This window comes from Artibeus jamaicensis, unplaced genomic scaffold (assembly GCF_021234435.1).
Source record: "Artibeus jamaicensis isolate MK-2021 breed Jamaican fruit bat unplaced genomic scaffold, CSHL_Jam_final contig_1998, whole genome shotgun sequence".
Taxonomy (NCBI): domain Eukaryota; kingdom Metazoa; phylum Chordata; class Mammalia; order Chiroptera; family Phyllostomidae; genus Artibeus; species Artibeus jamaicensis.
This window is the reverse complement of record NW_026521407.1, coordinates 11,567,159-11,595,147: the sequence shown is the minus strand read 5'-3', so window position 1 is coordinate 11,595,147 and position 27,989 is coordinate 11,567,159. Positions and strand designations below refer to the sequence as shown.

The window sequence follows — 27,989 nt, the reverse complement described above, 5'->3', positions numbered from 1 at the left end:
CAGAGGCACAGTTCCCATCAAGTAACCCTCTGGATATGGCTCTCTTTACAAGTTCTACTAATGGCTCTCTCCCCTGGATTAGAAATGGTAAAGACCCCATCTGAATATGTCATCTGTGTCCTGGCAGGACCCTAACAGCACAGGTTTTGGAGAAAAAAATATACATACATATGGCAAGCTAGGCAGTTCCTTAAAAAATATAACCAACATTCATTAGATTTGGTCCCCTGCCTATTTTTGAACCAATTTCAGGATCACAAGAAAATATACAACCATATCTGCAAACATGATCTTACAATACACCATTTGGGGGTGTCCATAGTTCAGATAGTATATTTTAAAGTAAATACATAAAAAAACACTTTCCCTATTTAAAATTTTACATGATATGAGTATCAGCTTACAGATTTGTCCCGCATGTGTTTTCAACTGTATACATGTGAGTCAAGTGTATAAAATCCTGGCTCTCTGCCTTAATCCTACAGGAAAACTAAAAATTTGCTTTAAGTAAATAAAGGAACTTGGTAAATGTTCCATAATTAACATTTACACTAGTGACTCTTCTTTACTAAAAGCACTGTTAACATTTCAAGACATATAAATTAGATCCCTAAGCCACATGAGAAAATGTAGTTAAGAATTAATAGTAATGTCATCTTATTTCCGTAAGATTTCACTGCATCCATTACCAGAAGAACAGGGCATGCTCTAGCATAGTCAGAGGCTTCCACTGATTCTACTATAATACTGAAGTCAGGAGGCCCATGAACCATCGATAGTACTGGATACCTTAGCATGCTGACCCATCTCTTTAAAATCATCTATGTCAATGAAGCAGCTCTCAGCATAAATGTTATACCAAAGATGTAAAAGCTCATTCTTTGAAAGCAGTAAAGAGAGTCACAGATAGCCAGAAGAAACTGTGGAAGACTCACAGAAATGAAATACCTGTGATATGGGCTAGTGAAAAACTTGATGCTTGAAGCCAGGCCAAGGGTGCTGGAAGAAGCCCATGTGTTGGAGCAAGAAAGACTGGAAGAGTGGCATAAATCTTTTTCATGTGTGTTTCTGTGGAAGTATCACTGGCCCAAATTATGATTCTATCAGACTTCACCAATACAACAGGATGATAATAAATCAAAACTGAAAATGCTTAGTATTGTTTGTAAAGGATCCTTGGCATTTCATAACAAAAAAAGAAACATTGCATCCTTATTATCCCAAGCAATCATCATTCTAGTATATTTAAAATAACCCTACTTACTTTAGATACAAATTGAAAGAAAATCCCTTCAGAAACAATTCAGGATTTTGCAAATATGTTTAGCCCCCAACTAAATAACTACTGTTTAGGGCAGGGGCTAGCAAATACCCCTTGGAATTCTCCCAGTCCAAGATGACCTTTTTGGCAGTTTGTAACAAAACTGCAAAAATATTAATACTGTGAACTGTACTATAGTTAATGAACAGTTGTTAATTTTGAAATTAAGTCTTTACTCCTATTTAGCTATCAAATTATTTTCTCTCTCCAACATAAATGTAAGACAGCAGATGCTCAAATATAGCTATATCTTTGGTTGCCAATTTTTTTATTTTTTTATTCAAATTCAACTCTGGCGACAGAGTGCATAGTTAATAAAAGGTAAGAGTTTTCTAACCAATGGGAATAAATTTTCTCACTCTTACAAGAATCTCCCACTGCTAAAGGGATGGGAAATATGACAGGAGCCTCGGCAGTTAAAATTGCATGATTTTCAAGGTTCCTTCTACTAGGAATATTCTGTTTCTCCATATAAACATCACATCTCCAATCCACACACTGTGTGTAACCCGATGATAGTACACTGAAGTAAACATTCTTCAAGGTCTGCATTCAGCTGTTGAATAATATTGCTCTTTTGCAATTATTCATAATACCCAACAAGATCCTAACCACAAACAGCTACATTACTGGAACTGTTTAGTATACAATGAACTTTAGTTTCCTAAAAATATACTGTTTCCTTAGTATACTGTCCATACTTCCTCTCCCACCCTCAAATTGTTACACAAGACACTGAGTTAATCCCTGGATCAGTAGCACGATAAACATTATCTCCAAGACCTTAAATGGCTTATCTAGAATGATTGTGGCATTGCTCCTTACAGACGCACTGGCACAAGATAGAATAAAAGAATCACTAGAATATCAAAATAAGTGGCATTTTAATGACTATCATGAATGCAATAAAAGCCAGTATTTTAAATAGTGGGCTAAAACATAATATGTTTTTATCTAGTGGATAAAATATGAGGAAGAACTGAGATGATTTCCATGACAATTCCCCCTCCCTTGAAAGGTAATATAAATCTCTAAAAATAAAATCTATATTTCAAAAATAGTTTTGACTTTTCCCAAGAATAATTAAATAAGCAGTAGTAATTGTGAATATAAGCAACTGATAATGTCCAAAGCACCTGGTGCTCCATTAAGCATCTGCCAGGGAAACAGATGGCAAAAGACATGCCTTCTACCTCTCCAACAGGAGAAGGAAGTTCTAAAATTCTATACACACTGCCTTTGAGGACAATGTCAACAGCCTGGTTCAGTAAATACGGCTCCTCAGATTAAGATATGTACTAAAAATTTGCAGACTAGCAAGTGAGGCACAGGCCCGGGTCCACAACTGGCTGTGACTGAAACCCCCTTAGCTTCACTTTCTTCATGTGTAAGATGAGGATAATACAGTCTCCTTCACCCGCTAGTTGTAAGATTAAATGATGCTACATAACGGAAAATATTTAACAGACCTGGTACAGAGCAGGCATTGAACATTTGCCTTCCAGTTCCTCATGCTATATTAGCATAGTCAATAAGTGCATGCCTCATTAGAAAAAAAAGGTTATAACATTTTTTAAGCCTGGGATTTGCAAAACAGGTTCTAAAATAACTCCTCTATAACTAGATTTCTCTGCTGTGATACTCAACTTTAAAGTTACTAAAAAGTGTCTAGTGGGTCTAACATCACCGTCTGCCAACCTACTGCACTCAGAATAACACTTCAAAATATACTCACAGATCGACTGCTCAGATTAGAGAGAAAATTCTATTCACAACTGCAATATGACACTTACAAGAAACAGATCACAGTGCTGTATGAAAATGTCCTTTTGAGATTGTAAACATTCTGACAAACATGCTACATAATCAGTGCAGCAAACAATAAATGAAATCAAAATGAGTATTTTCCAGCAGCCTCTTGCATTAGAAAGGTATTGAGGGAGTGAGAGAGAGAGAGAGAGAGGAGCATGCATGGAATAGGGAGTTTATACACAGTAATAACAAGATACCTTATCCTAGACCTTAAGAGTGCACAAAGTGACTTATGGAAGTAATTAAAAAATTTCTTTGCATTTATTTATCAATAATTATTATTAAAACAACCCAGTAAGTAATACAGACATATAGAAGTTAAGTCTATTGTTAGAATGATTCCCTTTCCATGACATAAATTAAGGCACAAATATGGGAAGAAGAAAATGAGTATCTGCACTAGAATTTTTTTTTTAGGGAGAGGGAAAGAGAGAGGAAGAGGGAAGTAGAGAAAGAGAAAAACATCAATTTGCTGTTCCACTTATTTATGCATTCACTGGCTGATTCTTATACACCCTTGACTGGGGATCAAACCCACAACCTTGGAGTATTGGGATGATGTCCTAACCAACTGAGCTACCTGGCCAGGACCTACAATATACTTAGCACAAAAGACTTTTAAATAGCACTTGCCTATTTGAAAACATTTATTTATGTTTTCAAACAAGCAAATGCTATTTTAATCAGGACTATATTCATTGCCCCGTGGTGATTAATTTTGTGTCAACTTGGCTATGCCACAATAACCAGATTTGGTCAAATATTCTAGATATTTTTGTGAAGATTTTTTTAGTTAAGATTAACATTTAAATCAGCAGAATTTGAGTAAAGCAGATTATACTCCATAATGTGAAGAGACTCATCCAATCAACTGAAAGTGTTAATAAAAGAAATGTTAAAAATGACAAGAGGACCATCTTGGAGGAAGAGGGAATTCTGTCTCTAGACTGGAACTGCAACCCTTCTCTCGATCTCCAGAATTTGGACTTGCCAGCTTTCACAATTATGTGAGCCAATATCTTAAAATCTCTCACTCTCTTTCTCTCTATACACACAGACATGTGCACACACACCCCTCACATCCTATTGCTTCCTCTTCTCTGCAGAACCCTAATATAATAACCCACACACCATCAAATTCAACTCTCATCACCAATTACATACAATCACCTTACCCTCTCTTTTATACCTTATGTTTTGATAAAGTGATACCTCAATAAAAAACAATCTCCTTAATCATACAGTTAGCAGAGTTGATAAGAAATAGAACATCTTTCAAAAACTACTTGTCAAACCCAGCAGGTAGCTAGTGTCTTCCAAATACGTCTTTCTGGCGGGCTTCCAGGGGTCTTCATGCACATGGTTCTCTCAGTGGCTCCCGTTCTGTTTTAGGCCCCTTGTCAGCGCGTCAGGTCCCTGGTTAGTCTGCTGACTTTAATGCGGTGTTGAGAACCTCCAGCAAGGCTGGTATTTCGCTTTTTGTATCTCTTCAACTCCAGAATTCCATTGGGTTTTTCTATAATTTCTAACTCCCCAGTGAGATTCTCTATTTGTTGAATCACCGTTATCATATTTTCCTTTAATTTTAGACACATGGTTCATTAAGTTCTCAAAAAATATTTCTAACAGCTGCTTTAAAAATTCTTGCCTGTATAATTTAATGGTGGAGACAATCAGAAACAGCTTCTACTGCCTGCATTTTTTGTCACTATATCACACTTTCCAGTTTTTCTGGCCATGTGTCATACATAATGTTATCTTGAATACTAACCATTTTATGTAACATGGTATAACAACTCTGGAAATATGTCTTCCTCGAAAATGTGGAGTTACTAAAGCCTCTGCTTGCTTGGTCTTACTTTTGTTTTGTTTTTATTTTAAAGCCTGGTTTCCCAGGGTTGCTCCTGTGTCTATCTATGTAGCTTAGTGGTCAATAATTGGCTTATGTAGCCAACATTCAACAGAGAATTTGCTTCAATACTCTAACTCTGTATAAGGCTGTTATCCTTTCCAGAAAAATCTATGTGTGGACAGGAGAACACATTCAACATCCAGAACATTTTTGAGTCTCCCAGATTTTAGTTTCCCCTGGACCTTTCATAGACCCTTTGCACATACATAAAGCCTCAGTTAAGACTTTAGGCAACAAGAGCCACTGCCCTCACAACTCAAGACTGTAACTTCCATGGACAATACTGCTGGGCAGGCAACACATGAGCATCTTCCGAGCACAGCAGGGAAAGTGCCATTCCTCGTGACCTTCTCCACTCTTGAATAACCAACCATGTTGCAAGGAGAAAGGGTAGAATGTGATAGGAGCAGCTCCACGCATGAATGCCACAGATTCCCACTGTTAGTCCTCAAAGTTTACTACTTTCTCAAACATAAACAATTTTCAGATTGCTGTAAGCAGTTGGTTGAGTTCCAGAGCACTGAAATGGTTGGTTTTGTCTGTTTTGCAGATAATATCAGTGCTAAGTCATAAACCTCCATCATTCTTAAGTGTAGGTATACCAGTCTCTTCTACTGCTATGGATTTATAAGCTACTTTGGAAGTCCTTACTCTTCTACGTGTACTGTGAAGCATTCCTGCCTTGGCAGGGTGGCTCAGCTGGCTGGAGCATCCTCCCTTATACCAAAAGGTTGCAATTCAATACCTGGTCAGGGCACACACTTAAGCTGCAGGTTCCATCCCCAGTCGGGGCACATAAGGCACACAAATGATTGATGTTTCTCACTCACATTGATGATTCTCACTCACATCGATGTTTTTCTCTCTCTCTCTCCTCCCCCTCCCTTTTCCTCTCTCTGAAATCAATAAGCATACCTCAGGTGAGGATTCTTTTAAAAACTTTCCATTCCTTTAGATCCAACATATACTGCACCTTCTTCATGAGGCCATTTCCCCTTATTTCATGCGCACTGATCTCTACCTTCACTAAATCCCTATTATACATCATTATTTCATAATTAGTTTCTGTGTCCTATACACCTTGTTTTCAAGCCACATCCTTAAATTCTGGGGACAAGGAATTGGACTTTCCTGCTTTTGCATCTTTATCCCATACATATACATCAGAATTCCCCAAACTCCAGGCCACAAACAGGCATCGATCCAGGCCACACAGCTGGAGGTGCGTTTGAATTCAATGAGCTTGAATCATCCCAAAACCATTCCCCCCAAGCACCAGTCTGAGGAAAAATTGTGTTCCACGAAACCAGTCCCTGGTGCCAAAAAGGTTGGTGATCGCTGCTGTAAGTTATTCCCAACTTCAACCCCCAAATTTACACTTATACACTTAAAACACATGTAGTCAAACTATTTACCTAGAATGCAAATTAAGATCTAAGATCTAATCATTCTATACCATTAACACATTTTTCCTTTCTCCACTGCATCCATGATCTAAAGTGCACACTATGAGCTAAGAGCACATGATAAGGACTACTGGTTGTCAAGCCTAATACCCATTTTAATCACCTTCCATACTACCAAAAGTATAATAATTTCCCAGTGTTCATCAGAGCGAGGAGTTTGAGTTGAAGAGATGCACTAACTGAAAAAATAGTAGTCATCTCAAGTTCATTAGGGAAATGGGTGATCAAACTTCACCCTTTGAAATAACAACATAAATTTTTAATAAAGCTTCAAAGAATTTTTAACATTCCCTTACCCAGAGGATCCAGTGCTCTTACAAACTCCAAGGAGGGGCCTTTTTTCAGCAAAGCTGTCACACTTTTGAGCACCTGATAAGGAACATAAAATGTAAAACAAAACTTTCAGAAGTATTCTTATATCATGCCCAGTATTTTCATGCTCTCAAAATATTTACAGCTAAAGACATAGCAAAATATTCATTATAACTTGATATAATTTATACATTTGAATGAGCACAAAACAGAAAAGGTATAAATAAATCTATTACTAGTTTTAAAAATTGAACCTGCTCTTAAAATCTTTTTTAAATTTTTTTAAATTAACTTAAATCTTACATACATATTCTCCATGAGATAAAATCATGTCCATCTCTACTAATTAATTACCTAGAGCTAGTATAATCTTTATGTCAAAACTAAATAAAGGTAGTTCAGGACAGGAAAATAATAAAATTATAGGCCATTCTCAGAACACATAAATGTAAAAATCCTTTAAAAACTGAAAAAGAGACTTCCAGTACAAGATGGAGGTGTAGGTAGACATGCTTTGCTTCCTCACAGAACCACAAAAAGGAATTACAACTGAATCTCAAAACAAATATCACCCAGAATTGTTAGAAAATCAAACTGTCTGAAAGTCCAACAACCAAGGGTTTTAAAAAAGCCACATTCATCCAGATGGGTAGGAAGGGCTGAGACACAGAGACAGGATGGAGAGGCTGTGTGGCTCAGAGAGGCAATGGCAGCGGCCAAATGGGCACAGGTGATCCCACATTCAGATGCAGTGGATAAAAACTGGGAGGGATACTTGAGAGTGACTGATCCCAGCTCCAGGCCATGCCGCACAGCCCAGTGTTCCAACGTCAGGAAGATAAATCCCTGTAACTTCTGGCTGTAAAAACCAGTGAGGGCGGGGGCAGTGGAAGAAACTGCTGGATTATTAGGAAAATTCATTTAAAGGGCCCACTTGGTCTTAAAATGTATGCAAACCCACCCAATCTGGGATTCAACACCAGGGCAATAGCTGGAAGGGTACCAGTTGCATATGGACCAGGGCAATAGCTGGAAGGGTACCAGTTGCATATGGGACGTGGGTGAAGTGACTTGAAACGATGTGAGTGCCAGGCAAACCCCCAGAGGCCAGGCAGCAGCACAGTCCCCTCTTCCAGCCTTCCCCCAACACAGAGCCACAAAGCAGTGAAGTGGGTTGCCCCACCCTGACTCCTCAAAAGAAACTTTGCAGGCAAGAAGAGACCAGCAAGAAGTATTCAAAGTGATGAAAAGCAAGGACATGCAACCTAGATTACTCTATCCAGCAAAGCTATCATTTAGAATTAAAAGGCAGATAACTGCATCCCAGATAAGCTAAAGCTAAGGGAGTTCATCATCACCAAGCCATTATTAAATGAAATGTTAAAGGGACTTATTTAAGAAAAAGAAGATCAAAACTATGAACATTAAAGCAGCAACAAATTCACATCAACAACTGAATCTTAAAAAAAACTAAGCTAACAACCAGAACAGGAACAAAATCATAGAGGGGTATGGAAATCATTTGGAGGGTTATCAGTGAGGAGGGAGAAAGAGACAAATGTGGGAAAAGCAGGAATTAAAAAGCATAATTGGTAGGTACAAAATAGACAGGGGGTGATAAGAATAGTATAAGAAATAGAGAAGCTAAAGAACTTACATGCTTTAAGTTCTTTGTTGGAAGGAAGGGGCATACTAGACAGAGGGGGATAAAGGAGGGAAAACTGGGACAACTATAATAGCATAATCAATGAAATATACTTTTAAAAATTAAGTATAAAAATGAAAAATAAAAACAAACACACACAAATGCACTTACCAAATATACCAGAAATCACAATACTGGGCATATATCCCACAGAAATAAAAGCTGTGTCCACACAAATTTGTGCACAAATAATCATAGCAGGTTTATTTGTAATAGCCAAAAAGTGAAATCATCACAGATGTCCTTCAACATATGAATGTTATCTCCATACCGTGTAATACCAATCAATACTATAAAGAAACTGTTGATATACTGTAATTGGATATACCTCAAAAACATCATCTACATGAAACAGCTGATCTCAAACCTTCACGTAGTATGTAATTCCAGTTATGGAACAATCTTGAAATGACAAAGTTATTATAGAGATGGAGAACAGATTGATGGTTTCCAAAGGTTAGGGCTGGTGGAAGGAGACCACATGAGGAGGACTGCTGTAACGATGGAACAGATCTGTATCTTGATTGTATCTTGACCCAAAAGTCACAGGTTTGATGCCTGGTTAGAGCACACCCCTGGGTTGTGGGCGAGGTCCCAGGTTGGGGGTATGTGAGAAGCAACTGATTGATGTTTCTCTCACACATTAACATTTCTCTCCCTCTCTTTCTCCTGCCTTCCCCCTCTCTCTAAAAATAAATAAATAAAATCTTAAAACAATAAACAGGAAACTCCTTCTAGGACTGCTTTAATATTATTTTTCTATCATATTAAATAATTTGGTTTTTGTTCTTTTAAGGTACATGTCCAAAGAGAAAGAATACATGCCACAGACTAGAATAAATATTTGCTAAAGATGTATCTAATAAAGGACTGGTATACAAATTACACAAAAATACCCTCTTAAAACTGGACAATAAGAAAATAAACAACTTGATTATAAGCATGGGGAAAAACACCTAAACAGGCACCTAAACGAAAATGATAAACCAGTGACACCTAAGCATATGAAAAGATGCTCCACATTTAGGTCATCAGAGGAATTCAAAATGAAACAACAATGTGATACCACTACACATCTATTAAAATTAGCCAAAATCCAAAGCAATGACTATACCAAATGCTGGCAAAAATATGGAGCAACAGAAACTCTCATTCACTGCCAGTAAGAATACAAAGTGGTACAGCTGCATTGGAAGACAATCTGCCTGTTCCTTACAAAACTAAACACTCTTACCACATGATCCAGCAATCACACCTTTTACTATTCACCGGAAGGAGTTGAAAAACTTTGTCCCCACAAAAACCTATACATGGATGTTTACAGAAACTTTGTTCATAGTTGCCAAAACTCAGAATTAGCCAAGATGTCCCTCATTTGCTAAATGGATAACTGGTACATCCAGGCAATGGAATATTATTTGGGACTAAAACAAAATAAGCTATCAAGGCATGAAATAACATGAGGGAAACATAAATGCAATGCTTAGTGAAACAGAAAAATCCACCTACTACATGGTTTATCTATATGATATTATTTTTTAAAGGCAAAACTGTGAAGACAGTAAAAGATCAGTGGTTGTCAGGGGTTTGGAAGAAGGAGGGATTAACAGCTAGAGCACGGGTGATGTTCAGGACAGTGAAACCATTCTGTATGGTACTGCAATGGTGGGTACACCTGGCATTAGTCATTTATCAAAACCAAGAGGGAACTCTAATGTAACGTGTGAACTTTGGATGATAGTGATGCATCCATGTAAGAACCCATGTGGAAGGATGTGAATAGTGGGAGACGTGTGTGTGCGGGAACAGGAGTATACACAGGAACCCTCTGTGCGTTCCATTAAATTTTGCTGGATAACTAAAACTGATCTTCAAATACTATTTTACAAAAGATGTACCAAACTCTTCAACACCCATGTTCACTGCAGCATTATTCGCAATAGCCAAAAGGTGGAAGCAACCTAAATGTCCATTGATGGATGAATAGAAAATTAAAATGTGGTATATACACATAATGAAATATAACCTAGACTTTAAAAAGAAGAAAACTTTGTCAATGCTACACATGAATGAATCTTGAGGACATTATGCTAAGTGAAATAAAGTTACAAAAAGACAAATAGTGTATTGTTCCAGTAATCTGAAGCTTCTAAAGCAGTCAAACTCATAGAAACAGAAAGTGAAATGTTGTTTCCAGAGGTCGGGGGTGGAGGAGGAAATAGAGAGCTGTTTCACAATGGGGACAACACTCCAGTTTTCTAAACAGTGAAAGTTCTAGAACTCTGTGACTGTATTTTAACACTACTGAACCACACACTTAAATTTTTGTAAAGATGGTAAATTTTATGTTAACACAAGTGTTACTGCAATGAAAAAATTTTGGAAAAGATACAAATAAGGTATAATTTAGTTATACACATACATAGATATTCAGTGACATAAAGGACAAATGCATAAATATAAGCACCAATTTCAAGGTAGGGATATGCCTCTTGGAGAGTTAGGATGCAGATATTTGGGAGAGACGGCCAGGGAACTCTAGCACTTCTTAAACAATGTTTCATTTCTTCACTGGGTGGTAAAATGCAACTTTAAGGTTAATACTCCATTTGAATGGATCATTCCAAAGATTTTAATACAAAGGTTTTAATACAAAGGAGACAGATTAGTGGTTACACATTTAGATTGTGACATGACATAATAGTTTTAAATTGTGAATATAGTAATTATACAAAATAAGGTAAGACCAGCTCTATCACCCCTTGACAGACAATACTATCAATACCAGAGTCTGATAAAGATCAAAACTAAAAACACAAGTAATGTTTATGAATAAAGTCCTTTACAACTTTTAAAAAATTTTTAAGAGCTATAACAATCAGTGTTTAAGTATTTACAAATCATTAATTACTACAGATTGTGTGCTGTTTACCTCGCCCCACCCCCCGCTGAACAAATAAATCAGATTTCACAATTAACAATATGACCCGAACAAGTCGCGAGTTAAAAATTAACTGGTCCAAAGCCCACAGTATTCATGTTCTGAATTAATTATAACCGAACTTCATCTATACAATCCCAACTCTTCACTCCTACCTATTTTACCTTCACTTTTAACAATAACTATTTTCCTTCTGCTTCCTGGTGTCTGCAAGATTTTTTTTACAGCTTACACCTGTATTAAACATACCAATTTGATGTGTTGATGAATGAAACATCATGGCCTTCAAGTGCAAATAATACTGCAAGAACGGTTTGGTTGTTTTGTTTTTCTCAAGCCTGACTTCAAGAACTCCACTGGTTTTGCTGACCTAATCGACTTTACACATTAGTACTGCCAGCTTTACTCTATAGAAGAAGGTCAGCCACCTAACACTTGAGACTTATACTCTCCATGGGTATTCAGAGAAGGACTCCAAGCAAAAAATTTAAAGCACAAAATAAAGCCCTAACTTGAGAACAGCATAAACCCCTGACGCACCTGCTAGTAAACCCACGCAAGTAGAAAGAACCAGAGTCTACAATGAGTAAACAAATAATAACGAAATCTCCAAATTTATTTGAGGCCTGCTTTTCACTTTTTTTTTTAATGTAATTTCAGAGTTCAAAAACTATGCAACAAAACCTTCACTGTGGGAAAGAGGACAACTGTAATGGCATAATTAATAAAATACATTATTTTAAAAAACCTTCACTCTGCTTTAAATAATTTCATTGTGGATATAGTTTGAATAAATAAAAATTTGACAGTGTTAGCATAAAAATTCTACCATCTCATGAACAATGTAGCTATTAACCTGATTTTTCGTGCATCATAAATGGTAGCATGTACTGTCCGTGATGCCTAATGGAGCCATCACCCTCCCACAATGTAATCCTCCGAATTGTAGAGGATTAACTTTTTATATAGAAAATTGTGTTTATTTGCATGTACAATAGAGAGAATGACGTTACACACACCTGTTCCACAGCATTTAACAGAATGTAGCATGATGATTGAGATGAAAAGCAGCCAGCCAAATCCATCAAATATAAAAACCATTGCAATCCTGTTGCAAAGTCCTTTTGTTAAACTCCTTTTATTCTAAATCCTTTTAATTCTGTCCTATAACACTAAAACATTTATAAAAAGCTTAAAATCCTAATAAATCACACAATTAAAATAATGAAAATGGGCTTGGCCACCAAGTCAAAACTCCTCTCCCCCTCAAAAAAATTCAAGATGGTTTGCATGTCAGAAAATGTTAAATAATATTCCCCAAAATACATGCCATTGCAAACTTCCTTAAAACAAGTTTAAGTTCATAAATCAGCCTTAAAGATTTCAAGATATCAATAGAAACCACTTCTGTCAGGATCCAAAAACAAATTCAGATGCAAATAAAACTCCAACTGATAATGAGGTAGCTCAACTCTACTCTTCTGATGTTGTGGATGATGTCTCAAGCATAAATATTTTACACAAAATATTGCTAATAGTAATGCATTTTAACTGAGAAAGCCATTTGGAGAAAGATTCCATTGAACAAATTAATGCATTTTATCAGTTAAATCATTTCCAAGTCTTCCATTCCACTTTTTTATTTTACTCAAATAATTTTCTTTCACAAAATATATACTTCTGTTTGTCCAGTTTTCCACATAGATTCTCTCAGTGTGAGCTTAAAATTGTAGTCATATATTACAGATCTAATTTTAACTAAAAATATGATTCTATTGCCAATTTATAGTCAATAAATTTTATTATGTGTAATTTTAGATTCTGTTTGACCTTTTTCCCACTAGAATTTCTCTTTTCTTAAAAAATTTTCTATTACATGCTACAAAATTTCTTACCTAAACAGAGGACTTATATGAGGAGTATTTTTAAGACAGAGAGAAGACAGCGATGAAGCAGGAAAGGAGATGAGGAGGAAGAAATACGAACGCAGACATGCATGCTGCAGGTGTCGTCAACCAACCCCAGGAAGAAGGAACAGTTCGACAGAACTCTTAATTGCCTGGAACAGTTTTACCTAAATATGATCACCAAAGACATCTTTGTCATTTTCATCAAATATCCAAAATATGTACATACATTTTAGCCTCCACAGTGACTTCAAAAAGTTTAAAATATTAAAGACAACATTTTTTCATTATTGCTAGCTTTATTACCTTTCTCCATCGATTACAATGTTCTGCATGTGAGTATGCCTTAACATTCAGGAGAATCGTATTATTTCACTTTGATGATCAGGAAGTGCCCTTGTGCTCTTTCACAGATTAGACTCATCACACTTTTAGAAGCACAAAATTACAAACCATCCATTTACAGAGGAGTAAATTGACCTCAAGAAAAGTTACATAACGTGCCCAAGTTGCTGTGGTACTAAATGCCATATGTGACCCTGAAAGACAGCACAGAATTCTTTCCTCTGCTCCCTGGTTCAAAAAAAGAAAGTACTATTATATAAAACTATGATCAACTTCTCTACTACAAACAAAATTACTGACAAAGGCTAATGTGTTTAATCCCTTAGTGCTTTAATTCTCTCATCTGCACAGTAGGGATAAGAAGCAATACCTCACATGGGGCTGTTGTGAGGATTAAAAAATAATAAAAGCAACAGAGTAAGTAGGTGCTGCAACATGTGAGAATTCAATAAACTTTATGCAGTTGTTTTGTTGCTAGAAACTCTGATACGGTGAATTCATTCATTTACTTTTCCGGTTTAAAAAAAAAATACTGTTCACATCCTTGACTCTCCTCTTGTTCTTTCTACCACAATGCCAACGTCTCTCTACCTTGCACACCCACACTGGAATATGCCCAGCACACTTCTGCTCCAGGAAGGCTGCTTTCTCCAAGGAAATACCCAGCTATGCCCTAGTTATCTCTGTAATTCATTTGTATACTTTCTTAGGTCATGTTAAAATATTTTCCACTCAGAAAGATCATTCTCCCTCATGCTCTATCTCCACACCTGATTTCTTTTTCTTCGAAGAACAGAACCTCATATTATAAACAACCTCATATTTATCTATCTGTCTCAATCCATTCAAATGATGACTCAAACTCCATGACACAAAAAGACTCTCATACGAGAAAGTTCACAACTACTTTATTTCTAACAGCTCAAAACTATACTCAACCCAAATTCCATCAAAAGAAAAACAAATAACTTAGTGCGCATACTCAACGATAAAAAGGAAACATACACTGATACACACAACATCATCAAGAACAGGGAAAACCATTCCCTCTAAGTAAAGAAATCAGACAGTAGATGCCACTTGAGGAGATGAGGGTGAGTGGAAAGGGCATGTGAGAACTTCCTGGGTAACAGAAATACCTGTATCTTTGTAGAAATATGGGTTACATGATTACATGCATTTGTCAATACTCAAACTATAACATGTAAATCTTTGTACTTCTCTACTATAAACTATACCTGCACTAAAATTTTGAAGCAAATAAGAAAGGTGTTTAGTGGCAAAAAGAAAGAAACTGTGTACATGACATTGATAGTTGATTAGAGTGGTAAGATTACAGGTGGGCTTTTCCACTCTTTACCCTAACACATGACCAAGAGAAGGAGTTCTATCCTTTTCTTCCTACCTTTCTAGGAGTTTGATGTTTTTTAAATGAAATGTTGGGGGGGGGGGGATATATATGCATTAGAATAAAAAGTAATCTGCTTCATTAAAACATTAATCAGTTCAATTTTAGAAGTGATTGCCAATACTACAACATAAAGGTTTAACAATTTTTACCTCGAACTTTTGAGAGTAAGTTGCCTGAAAAACAAAATAACCTCAGAAAAAGTACAAGGGATAACTGGCCTCCCTTTCATTTTAATGACTGACTTGCAAACATGGACACGACCATGCACAGTCCCACACCAAGTCAAAGAATGTCTGCAACTGTTCATAAGCCTTGCCCATGAGTATCTGAAGTTCCTATATATTTAAAGTCATCTCATACACTCATTTTACATTCCACATCTCAAATAAAACACATACAGTTAAATACAGCATTTTTTACAAAATGCTTTACAATTTTTACAGAACTTTTACCAAATGGGAACACTGTCTACACATGATTCTGTATCTGACCATTCTCATTCAATGCATCGGGTACATCCCTCCAGGTCAACAAATAACAGAGATGACGCCCTAACAAACTGAGCAACCCAGCCAGGGCCACAGACATGCTTATAAAGTGATGCTTCTGTTCCCATGAAGTCAATGTTCAAACATGAAACTGCTAAGTAAAAGGACACGTGTGGGATGGCTGGATGAATTAAATTTCATAAACACTGTTTGCTCAGTTACTCTCTAAAATGCTTTTAAAATTTATATTCCTCCCCAAATCTGTAAAAAATACATTCATACAAAAACACTACTGTCACTCACATTCTTATCTGTGGGTGCTTAGTTCCCATTATATTCTTAAATTCTAAATGCTACAGCTTTATAAATAGGATATCTAACATCTTCAATGAATGAGTTTTTTAATTTTGGGTTTACTACATGCATGAATTGCATTATATCATAAAATTCTAACTGTATTCCATATGTTTACATACTTTCCTGTCATCAATTCTACAAGGGAGTAATGATTTATATTTTACTCCATTTCATTTCATGTAGCCACACTTCATCTACCCTCCCCACAGATGAACACTTCATGTAGCCCAGTCCACATACGGTATGGCTGCCCATGAAGAAATCTGGAGAAGCCAAATATTATAAAATGAGAAACATTAAAAGCAGAATTCATCTCAAACCATACACATGGCACTCTCATAGCTTATTATGGAAACACTATACATAGTGGGAAAAGAAAGTACATTTAGTTTAGAACAACTATGCCAAGCTAAAGAAGCAGTTCATGATGAAAAAGTCTACTATCTGGCTATCATGAAGTAGAAGGAAAACTGTGTTACCCAAAATTTTAAAATGCCTAGGAATTATTGGTATTTATGCACACAAATATGTAAATAGACATGTGTGCACTTAAGGAGTCAATATTTAATTAGCATGACACATTAAGCCTTAATTTAGAATGCCCAAAAACCAACTAACATGATTTCTACTCACAAAATAGAAAGAGTATGAAATTTGAAGCCAGACACACATGAACTTTAAAACTTGTTTCTGCAACTATTTGGTTTATAACCTTAATTCTGAACTTTATCGCCACATCTGTAAACTGGAGATTCTACCTAGCATGCACATTATAAATGATTAGTAAATGGTAGCTATTATAATAAAATAAAATGAAGGCATTCTGGAAAAGAATTGATGTTTAAAAATTAGTGAAACCAATCTTTAATCATAAACCAAACACAGGCAATTATTAAGTAACAACCATGAGCCTCAGTTAAAGCTACAAACTATTTGAAAGGATACAACAGATAAACAAAACGCAGTACTGAAGTCATGACATTCCTCAGCAGGAATCTCTGGACTACTCAGAAAGCCAGTACACGTGAGATAAGAAGAAGAAAGTGAATGATACGCAGTGAATTCCTTTTGAAGCACCCAAATAGTTTATACAGATCATCTTTGCTTGGTTGACCAGAAAGGTTTCACAGAGAATGCCAAATTGGACTTAGGGTTTCAAAGAATAAGAATATTTGGGTAAGGAGTGGAAAAAATAAAACAAAAGACAAGAAAAGACAAATGAAGTACTGTAACACTGAAGTCCACACAAAGTATGTCTGGTCCAGCTGGAGAAGAGCATACGCAATTAACGGAAAATAAAGGTGATAACGTAGGACAGCCTTTGGCTCATTATTTATTTCTCTCTCACCTATCTCTTAATACTCCCTCATCCATCCTGCCCCAGCCTCACTGGGCTCTTTCTTGCCATTATCCAAAAATACAACATATCCTCCCTCCTCAGGGCCTTTGCACTCTGCCTGTAAAGTAGAGGATGACTAATTTTTGCCATAAGTTCCTGGAGGATGATTTGACATTTAAGACTACCCGCATGGCCCTGGCTGGTGTGGCTCAGTTGGTTGGAGCATCATCCCATGAAACAAAAGGCCATGGGTTCGATTCCAGTCATGGCACATGTGTGGGTTCCAGGTTAGGTCCCCAGTCAGGGTATGTACAAGAGGCAACCAATTGATGTTTCTCTCACCTCAATGTTTCTTTTCCTCTCTCTCCCCCTCATTTCCCCAATCTCTAAAATTAATAATTATATCCTCAGGTGAGGATTAAAAAATTATTAAAAGAAACTATACACATATATGAATCATTAAAAAATAAAAGAGACAGACAACAGGGAAATAAATCTTGCTGAATAACATAATGTTCTTGCTACCGAGTGAACACCAGTTTCCCCAAGTGTAACAATTATCTGAGAAATGAAAAGAAAAACAGAGTTTCAAAGTTAATATAAGAGCTTCCACTACTTTGTGGCAACATATTTTTGAGAAAATAATCCTCTCATTTGAAAATAAAATTAATTAATTGGACTTCATTTAAACAGAGATGAAAATATAAGCCATCGACACACAAAAAAAATATATTTGCAAATCATACATCCAACAAAGCCTTTAATTCAGAGTATGTAAAGAATTCTGTAAATTCAACATTAATGGCAAAAGACATGAGTAGACATGTCACCAAAGAAAATAAAGGGACTTCAAATAAGTACATGAAAGATGCTCAGTATCATTAGTATTATGGATTATGAACACAGTGGCACAACAGAATGAGATAAAAATACCATTAAAAATGAGAGCTATTAACTAAGAAAGGAACTAGGAGAAAGGAAAAGAACATTTTCAAAGAGCTTAAGAATACAGGGGGATCCTGCAGATGACAGACAGGGACTTCCAGAGGCCCCAGCCAAAAAGTTTCAGGAGTCAGACGAGTAGTGGAGGGAGCAGGGGAATTAACAGATCTGAAAAGCTTGACAAGTGAATGCTATAGGGAGGAGAGTGTAAAGATGAGAAATGACCTTTGGGCTTTTCAAGGTGATTGAGTTAAACAAGGAAAAAGGACATGAAGAACTTAGTCCCCATGTCCTTAAGACAGTGATGGCAACACTCTGAGTATAATGTGAGGGGGGAAAGGGAGATGCGGATAGGGAATGACATCAAGGATTCTGTAGCCACTTCTTCCCTCCTGCCAGTGGTGAACCATGGGACCCCCTCTTGGGAACCCCATAGAAACCATGGGGCAACCAACCATCCACTTTAGCCACTTTATCAGTAAAAATTTCAAAAAACTTTACAGTTTACTTCACTTATCCTCACTATAGTGCTGTGAGGTAGGTTGAAGAAGGGTATTATTCACCTTTGAAAAACTGTAATGTCATGGTATGCATCTCAATTATATGATCAACTTGAGATGATACTACAGTGGCCCTCTCAGTAATATGAATAAAAACACCAACAGCAGTTAGCTCTATGTATGCAGTCACTGTTCTGATTACAGAAATACATGCACCAGACACACACGCACAGTACTATAAAATGCAGAACTGAGCCCTGGCTGATGTAGCTCAGTAGACTGAGTGCAGGCTGCAAACCAAAGGGTCACCGGTTCGATTCGCAATCAAGATCCTTCCCTCCCCCCCTCTCTAAAAATAAATAAATAAAATATTTTTTTAATGCAGAACTGAAATTTAAAACATGAGCAAATTAAAGAGTACATCTTTATTTATAAAAATATTTCACATAGACAGAAATATCCCTCCCTTTGATATCTTCCATAAACTTCTTTTTTTAGTTCCCAAGGTTTATTGAAGAATCATATAAAATGTGTCAGATAAGTGAATTTTAATCCTCATCTTCCTCCTCTTCATCAGTCAGAGGTGTCCAACCTTTTGGTGTCCCTGGGCCACACTGGAATAAGTGTGTGTCTTTTTGTGTGTGTGTCTTGGGCCACACATTAAATACATTGTGAAATGTGATCACACACAAAAAAAATCTCATAACGTTTTGAGTAAATTTACAATTTTGTGTTGGGCCGCATTCATAGCCCTCCTGAGCGGCATGTGGCCTGTGGGCCATTTCTGATCCAGAAAAAACTATCATGTTCAGTTTTTCTTGCTTACATCTTTTTCTTCTCCACACAGAGAAATGAGTCCAAGGAGGTAGACCATTAATGATCCTTAGTTCATTTCTCTTGGATGGTGTGGACCTCTTCTTTATAGTTTAGTAATATAATGAGTAGCTATGAGCCCATCACTGAAGATGAGAAGTAAAACATTACCAACACTTCCCATTTACCATCCTTTCAGACTCACACATCATAAACCCTGTAACCTACGTATCACCAGGTAGCCACTCTCCGAAATTTTGTACTTCTCACTCCTTTGAAGACACATACACCCAGAGTTATAGTCTTATTTTTCACATTTCAAAATAAGAGTTTTTATTAGATCATGAATCTGGTTATTGCTATTGACTATAAAGCTATATAAATTCACAGGGCTGAAAATTAAATTCTCTCCATATTACACCATAAGTGAAAATAATGAAGATTCCAATATATTCCCAAAGTAAACCCATATATATACATAAAACCTGCAAGACAAAGTAACAGCAACAAGGGGAAATGGAAACTAGGTTAAAAAGTAAGAGCCAAGAAGATACTTCAAATGATAACAACTGAGGCCCAATCCTCTTGTCTTTAAGACTAAAAGAATTACAGGCAGAGAAAAAAAAAAGATGCCATTCTCTGAAAGGCAAGAATCATAGTAGTCCCTTGATGATAGTAAGAGGGGAGGGAAAGTTTAAGCCTCCTTTACCTATTCATGAGATCAAAAGAAATAAAAGATTCCCTTGGTGTTTTTATCATGTTCTTTTGCTACTACATCTAGCACCAGAGAGAAAACAGCACAATTAAAGCTACAATACCTCTTCAAATTCCTCTATAATGCTTGCACCTTTTAAAGGATCTGTGGCTTGACTTCTCCAAAGATACATTAAATTTTAGCTACCTGACAAAATCCAATCCCAATTTACTTATTTTCTATATTGACAAAAACTCATACAGAACTTTTACTATGTATCAGGTGTTGTTCTAAGCAATCTTACAGAAAATTATCCACACCTTAGAATTAAAGCAAAATGCTGAACTTCTGCATCCAGCTGTAATGGATTAACAGGGGTTAGATTTAACCTCCTGCTGGAAAACTTAACAAACAGATAAAAAGTATGAAAACAGACCCGGCTGATGTAGCTCAGTGGATTGAGTGCAGGCCTGCAAACCAGAGGATCGAGGTTTGATTCCCAGTTGGGGCACATGCCTGCGTTGCAGGCCAGTTCCCAGCAGGCCAGTTCCCAGCAGGGGACGCACTAGAGGCAACCATACATTGTTGTTTCTCTCCCTCTCTCTTTCCCTTCCCCTCCAAAGATAAATAAATAATTTTTTTTAAAGTACGAAAACAGTTTCTAGACGGTAAACAATACCACAAGACAGTGATCCTTGAGGCAAGGGAAACAATTGATATGAGCCCTATGAATGCCCCAACGTCCTACTCATTTATTTAAGTATTGTCAGTGGCTGCTTTTGCACTATGATGGCGGAGGTGAATAGTCATGACAGGTGCTACATGGCTCACAGGCCTAAAGTATTTCTACCTGTTCCTTTCAGAATACATTTGTACACTCCTGCCTTAGACTAAAGGCTATTCCAGTCATATTAAACAAAAAGTCATGTAAATGTATCCCAGAACAAAGCCCAAAAATATTTAAAGGAGTACAAACCAGCCCCTAAGCAACATTAAATTCACAATGTGTGGCAGGCAGTCAAACAAATATTTCAAGGCATGTAAGTAAGCAAAGTGATTTGACTCATATTAAGAAAACAAATCAATCAACAGAACAGACTGACATTTAAGCTACTATGAAAATTTATATTTATACAAGAAGGTAGACAAGAGGGCAAACATGTTAAAAAGACACTGGAGATATCTCCATAAACATGCATGCACCCATGTGCATGCACATATACATACACACCCCTTCTAAAAATGGAAAATACAGTGTCTGAGATGAAAAATTCACTGTACGAGTAAACAATATATTAGATACTGCAGAAGAAATCATTAGGAAACAAGAAGAGGGACCAATAGAAACTACAGCTATAGTATATTTATACAAAGGAATACTACTCAGCCATAAAAAAGAAAACTTTACCCTTTGCAACAGCATGGATGGACCTAGAGAACATTATGCTAAGTGAAGTAAGTCAGTCAGGGAAGGACAATTACCATATGCTTTCACTCGTATGTGGAATCTAATGAACAAACTGAACTAACAAGCAAAACAGAGACAGACTCACAGACAGAGAGCAGTGTGACAGCTCTGGGGAGGTTGAGAGGAGGTCAAGGGATAGAGCAAAAACCAAAACAGGGCGGGAATTTATGGACAGAGACAGCAGTGTGGTGACTGCATGGGGCAAGGAGATGAGTGAAGGTGGAAGAGGGTATGGGGGGATAAACGGCAATGGAAACACAATTAAAGATAATGTAAAATTTAAAATATTTACTTAAACTTTCAGGAATCAGAAGAAGTAAATGCAGCCGACTGTCATATTTAATAAAAGCTTGCTATTCAATAAAAAAAAGAAAGGAAGAAAAAAGACTGAAAAAAAATGAACAAATCTACAGCTTCACTAAACAACGTCACCCCCCAAAATTCAGTAAAGCCCTGTCTGGATAGCTCAGTTGGTTAGAATGTCTTCCCAATATGCCAGAGTGGTGGGTTGGATCCCTGGTCAGGACCCACATAAGAACCGACCAGTGAATGCATGAGTAAGCGGAACAACAACTCCATGTCTCTCTGTTTCTCTTCCTCTCTTGCTCACACTTCCCCCCTCTCTCAAATCAATACATAAAAACATTTTAAATAGAGAATCAAATAGAAAACAATTAATTCAATAAAAAAATTTTAAAAATGAACATTAGTGCGCTGCGAAACAGCAGCCAGTGTGCTACAATACATGTAAAGAAGGGAAAGAAACAATGTTTGACTAGGCACTGGGAAAAATCACTGTCAAGAGAGTAAGACAAGCCAAGACTAGGAAAAAATATTTCTAAATTATGTATATATGTATATATGCATGTATGATAAAGGGCTGTTATCTAAAATATATAAAGAACACTTAAATCTCAACAGTAACAAAAGAAACAAAAACAACCTGAAGACCTTGACGAATATCTCACCTAAGATAAACATATCACAAGTAAGTGTATGGGAAGACACTCCATATATCATGAAAAAATTTAAACAATGAGATAACCATTACACAACTGGTACAGCAGTTTTCAACTTTTTTCATATCACGACACACAAAAGCTAATTACTAAAATTCTGCAGCACACCAAAAAATATATTACATTTTTTGCCAATCTGACAAAAAATAGTCATAATTTTGGTATTTCGCACTGGATGGCTATTGTTATACTGGCTATCGTCTTTTTTTTTTTTTTTTAATCTGATAATCTAAATGAAAAGTGGTCAGTGCCCCTGACTTAGTCAGGTGTTAAATGTTTTTAAAATTCTTGAAAATCTCTGAGCACCAGGTGAAAATCACTAAGCTAGCAGAATGGCTGAAATCTAGAGTAGTGACAACATCAAGTATGTGGAGAAATAGCAACACTCATTGCAGGGAATATATGGGAATTCTGTATTTTCCACTCAATTTTTCTATGAACCTAAACTTGCTCTTTTAAAAAGTCCATTTTTAATATGTGTATATTCTATTATTTAAAGTATGTCAATAAATAACCAAAATTTTTCATAAATCCACAGCTTCCCCTGCTAGTGTGGCTCTGGGGCTTGGAGCGTCATCCTGTACACCAAAAGAATGAAGGTTCAACTCCGGGTCAGGACACATATCTAGGGTGTGGGTTTGATCCCTAGTCAGGGCAGGTGTAAGAGGCTACCAATCGATGCTTCTCTCTCTCTCTCTCTCTTTCTCTCTCCCCACCCCCCCCTTTCTCTAAAATAAATACACATATTTAAAAAATAAGAAAAGAAAATCTGCAGCAGCTGTACTATTTTATATACCCAAGCAAACCACATGGGTTCCGATTTTTACACATCCTCCCCGACGCTTGTTATTTTCTGTTTTTCTGATAATAGCTCTCCTAATGCATGTAAAGTAGTATCTCATCATTATTTTCATTTGCATTTCTCTAATAACTTTGAGCATCTTTTCACGTATTTATGGGCCATCTGTATTACCTTCTTTGGAGAAATGTCTATTCAAGTCCTTTCACCATTTTTAAATCAGGTTGTATTTTCTGTTGTTGAGTGTTTTGAGATTTTTATACAATATGTGAAATGGTATAATATCACTTGAAGCTAAGCTGTAAATCCGAAAGAATTACTAAAAACAAAACAAACATACATAGTAAACAGACACAATAAAGGAGATTAAGCAGAATCATAAAAATGGTCCAAAACAAGGCAGAAAAAAATTGGGAAAGACAACAATGAACACTTAAGAAAAACAGAAAAAGATAAAATGTATAGTTAAATCTATTCCCATTAACACACATTAAATGTAAATGGTCTAAAGATGCACGTAAAAGACAATGAAATACTGTACTTAAAAAAAAAGACTCAGTTATATGTTACCTACAAGAAATATATTTTACACAATAAGAAAATAAAAGGTTCAAAGTAAAAAGATCACAAAAGATATATCACGCCAACATTAGAAAAAAGAAAGCAAGAGCCTCTATACACAGCCATATATGATACAAAAAGTAAGTTACAGAGCAAGCAATATTACTACTGGGAATTTCATTCACGACAAATGAATCGATTCATAAAGACTTTACCATCCTAAGTGTTTTTGTTCCCAATAACAGAATGGCAAAACACGTAAGGCAAAAGCTGATAAAATTACAAAAACACACAATTATTATGGAAGATTTGGACAATTCTCTCTGTATAACTAATAGGATAAGCAGAAAGACGACCCATATGGATGCAAAAGAATGGAACAAGATAGACAATATAACAAATCTCAAAATACTTAACAGGACTGGACTCATGTAAACTATGTCTCTGGATGACAACAGTATTAAATTAGAAATTAATAAAGAAAATATAATCAGGAAAAGTATGTAAAAAATTTTTTAGCAACATCCTTTTAAAGAACCCATGGGTCTAGGACAAAAATCACAAGGTAACCTAAAAAATGTATTTAAGTCAATGAAAAAAAAAAGACAGAAACAAAAAATCACAAATAATACAAGGAAAATCTGGAACATGGAAATTAAAGATAAATTAAAATGTAAAAACTGCTGAAAATTAAAAGTGCTTGCCACTGAAAAGCCTGAATGTACTCTCTGTGGGAGGATGCTGATGACGGGGAGGGCCTGCCTGTGTGGGAGAAGAAGGTATAAAGGACATCTCTGCATCTTGCGCTCAGTTTTGCTGTGAACCTAAAGCTGCTCATATCTAACATTTTAAGGACTTGACCAGCTGTTTTCCAGTAGCTGTTCTAATTTACATCGTCTTAAGTCATGTATGGTGGTTCCAGTGAGTCTACATCCTCACCAATAATGGTCGCTATTATCTCCCATGTGCATACGGCCATTTCAGTGGGTGTGAAGTGGGCAAGGGGACTTGCCACAGTGAGAGAAAGGCTTTCTATTTTGACTGCAGTTGCAGTTACATAACTGTATCTGTATGCCAAAATTCATTAAATGATGTACTTAATGAGATTCACGGTTTGTAAAATTACTTCTCAGTAAAGCTGAATGTTTTTAAAAGACTTACTTACAATGACTATGACTTAGAAAATAACAAGTTTTCACTTTCACACCTAGGAATGCATTATGATAAATGAACACAGATTTCCAAGACCACAACTTGTCCAATACACTAAGATACCCACATTCTTTTTTTCCAGTTCTACAATAAAAGGCATTTATTTAAACTGTCCTGATAACAATCAGCATCTCCATTACAAGTCTGTTTATTTGGGTCACAATCATTAAGCTCACATTTGGTAATTTAGTTGCTTCATGTTACACCTTTGTTTTTATCTGATTTGAGATATCTGACACTAATCCTTTTGAAGTACTTTTAATAGTTTATACAGAGTCCTGTAAAAGGGAAGCAGCATTTCTTTTAAAGGGCCGATTCAATTTAGGGGAAACATAACTTGAATAGACTGCAGCTGTCTTTGTGACATACCTTATCCTGACAGCTTAAAATTTAAAATGTAGTTATGTAAGATAATGGCTTTCCTATATACTGGTCCCCACACGGACTGTTTTCAGTGCTCTTCACCTTCAGACTAAACAACCAAGGACTCCATGTTCAATGAAAACACTAGGGCAACTGGAGAAATTTTAGACCTTCAACAAAATAGAAGAAAAGATGGAGAAATACAGCTACTTTTTACACATTTCAGTGAATACGCAACTGTTTGGTTTCTGTGGAGACATAGCCTAGAAACACCTAGATTTGGTAAAAGTGTTTCCTTGTAATATGGGAATAATCAAATACTGGGAGACAGTGAGGCCAAGAGATCAAGAGGCAAGCTTTCAAGTTTGTCTCCACCACTTATCAACTATGTGTCTCTGTGCCAGTCACCTAAACTCTCTGAACTTCAAGTCTCCTCATCTGTAAAATAGAATGGTACTCACTTTATACAACAGTGGGGAAGTGGTGATAATGTATATAATCAACCTAGCATTCATGTGAAAAATATCAAGCATTATTATTTACTTGATTTATAAATTTACTTCCTCTCTTCTCTGTTCAATGTACTGCCTTCTCACTATAGGCTTCATGGGAAAAGTCCTTAATTACAGGATTTAAATAGATATAAACTGAGAACCGTCGTAGATCAATTTCTCAAATTCAACACCATGTTGTCACAAAAACTTAAAACTAAACAAGCAGCACCTCTAAAACATTCTCCCTTACAAACACTATTTCTCTGACCAAAAACATTAAAGAACCTTAAGATGAACAGAGTAGAGCATTTGAGATCATGCTCCCTGGCATATGTTGTTATTTTGGCTCTTATAAACTAATAAAAATTCTCCACATGTCTGGACATTTCTTATAATACATTGACATACAGGCCTGGTGACTGACCACCATACTGTGCTGGTCAATGACCAGTGGAAATGAGTCCTCATTAGCCCATGTCTCACCTTTAGAATTAGCAGCCTTCTCTGAAAGGGTCCCTGAGGCATCTCTTCAGAATGCCTGGATTTCTGTGCCCATATCAAGTCTAATCAACATCATACAGACTAAGAAACAGGTGTGGGGAGATGACACGACTCCCTGCCATACCACACAACTAGCAAGTGGCAAAGTCCTATGCAGAATTCAGGCCTGAGCGCGCACCTCTCTCCATCTGACTTGCTGCCCTCTCTTTACAGGCAGACCTGGGAGCTGGAGGTCTGTGCTGGCTGCCCAGTTACATGATGAGAACACAAGCTCTGGGGAGACTGTTCCACAACAGGTCTCCAAGAATAGAAATATTTAGAATAACAAACAGCTCCCATTGCACAGCTGTTCTGCTTGAAGAGTTAATGGTCTAGAGTTAAGGAACGTGCAAACACCACAACTGAACAGCAGGAGGTCCTAAGACAGCTGAGAAACAGGAGCTCACCCCAAAGGATGAGGGTAGTAAGATTAAAACTGGCCCATCCACATGGCCAACGTCAGAGAAAAAGTAAATCAAGACATCCTGTTAAAGGGGGATTCACAGAGAAGGCAGAATCCTGGGACTAGGAAGAAAAAAAAATGATAAGACATGATACACAGAGGCTAAGTACTTATTGCAACTTAAGTTCACCAAGTTGGGAAGGTGTATATCTTCGCAATGACCATGACAATACAAATCTGACACTGAAAAAAAGATGAACATAATGTATGCTCTCCCATTATAATTTATCTAAGTCACAAGCTTACACAAGTTTTGTAAAAACCTAAATTATCTGAAGTAATAAAGGCCCCAATGATAAAGTCTAAGTGTTATGAAAAATACACACAAGGCAAACTGAGAATTAATTAGAGCAGAAAACATTACGAAAGTCTAAATCCCATAGTTTGGCCATTTAAAATGTCAATAAGCCTGTTCCCTTTTTGCAAAATACTGGTGATGACTGAAAGCTAATGTCAGTCGGCCTACTTTTGGAATGTTGGTAGTATTTTGGCTAAACAGACTCTGTGTGTGTGTGTGTGTGTGTGTGTGTGTGTGTGTGTATAGGATTTACTTTGTTAAACATAGTCATTAAAATTTTATAGAAAAAAAAATTTGCAGCAGACCTTGTGGAGAAGTTCATCAAAATTTCTGATTTCATACAGCTGAACAAATCAAACAACTTTTACTTGAACATGATAAAAACCACATTTAAGTTGCCTGAAAAGGATGAAACATTTAAGTTGCTTGAAAAGGTAATTGCACCTTGAGAAAAATAATAAAAACTTGGAAAATTTACAAAATACAAGCAAATGAGAAAAAGCTTAA

At 36.5% G+C, this 27,989-nt stretch overlaps 1 protein-coding gene across 10 annotated transcripts in view; it reads right to left on the bottom strand.

The window, feature by feature from the left end:
• Positions 1-27,989, bottom strand: part of BCAS3 (BCAS3 microtubule associated cell migration factor) — a 493,516-nt gene that overhangs the window by 410,938 nt on the left and 54,589 nt on the right. For all 10 annotated transcript variants that reach the window (XM_053655011.1, XM_053655008.1, XM_053655033.1 and 7 more), the window contains exon 7: positions 6,808-6,880. In XM_053655011.1, the coding sequence (XP_053510986.1) occupies positions 6,808-6,880 (73 nt within the window). The remainder of the gene's footprint in view (positions 1-6,807; positions 6,881-27,989) is intronic.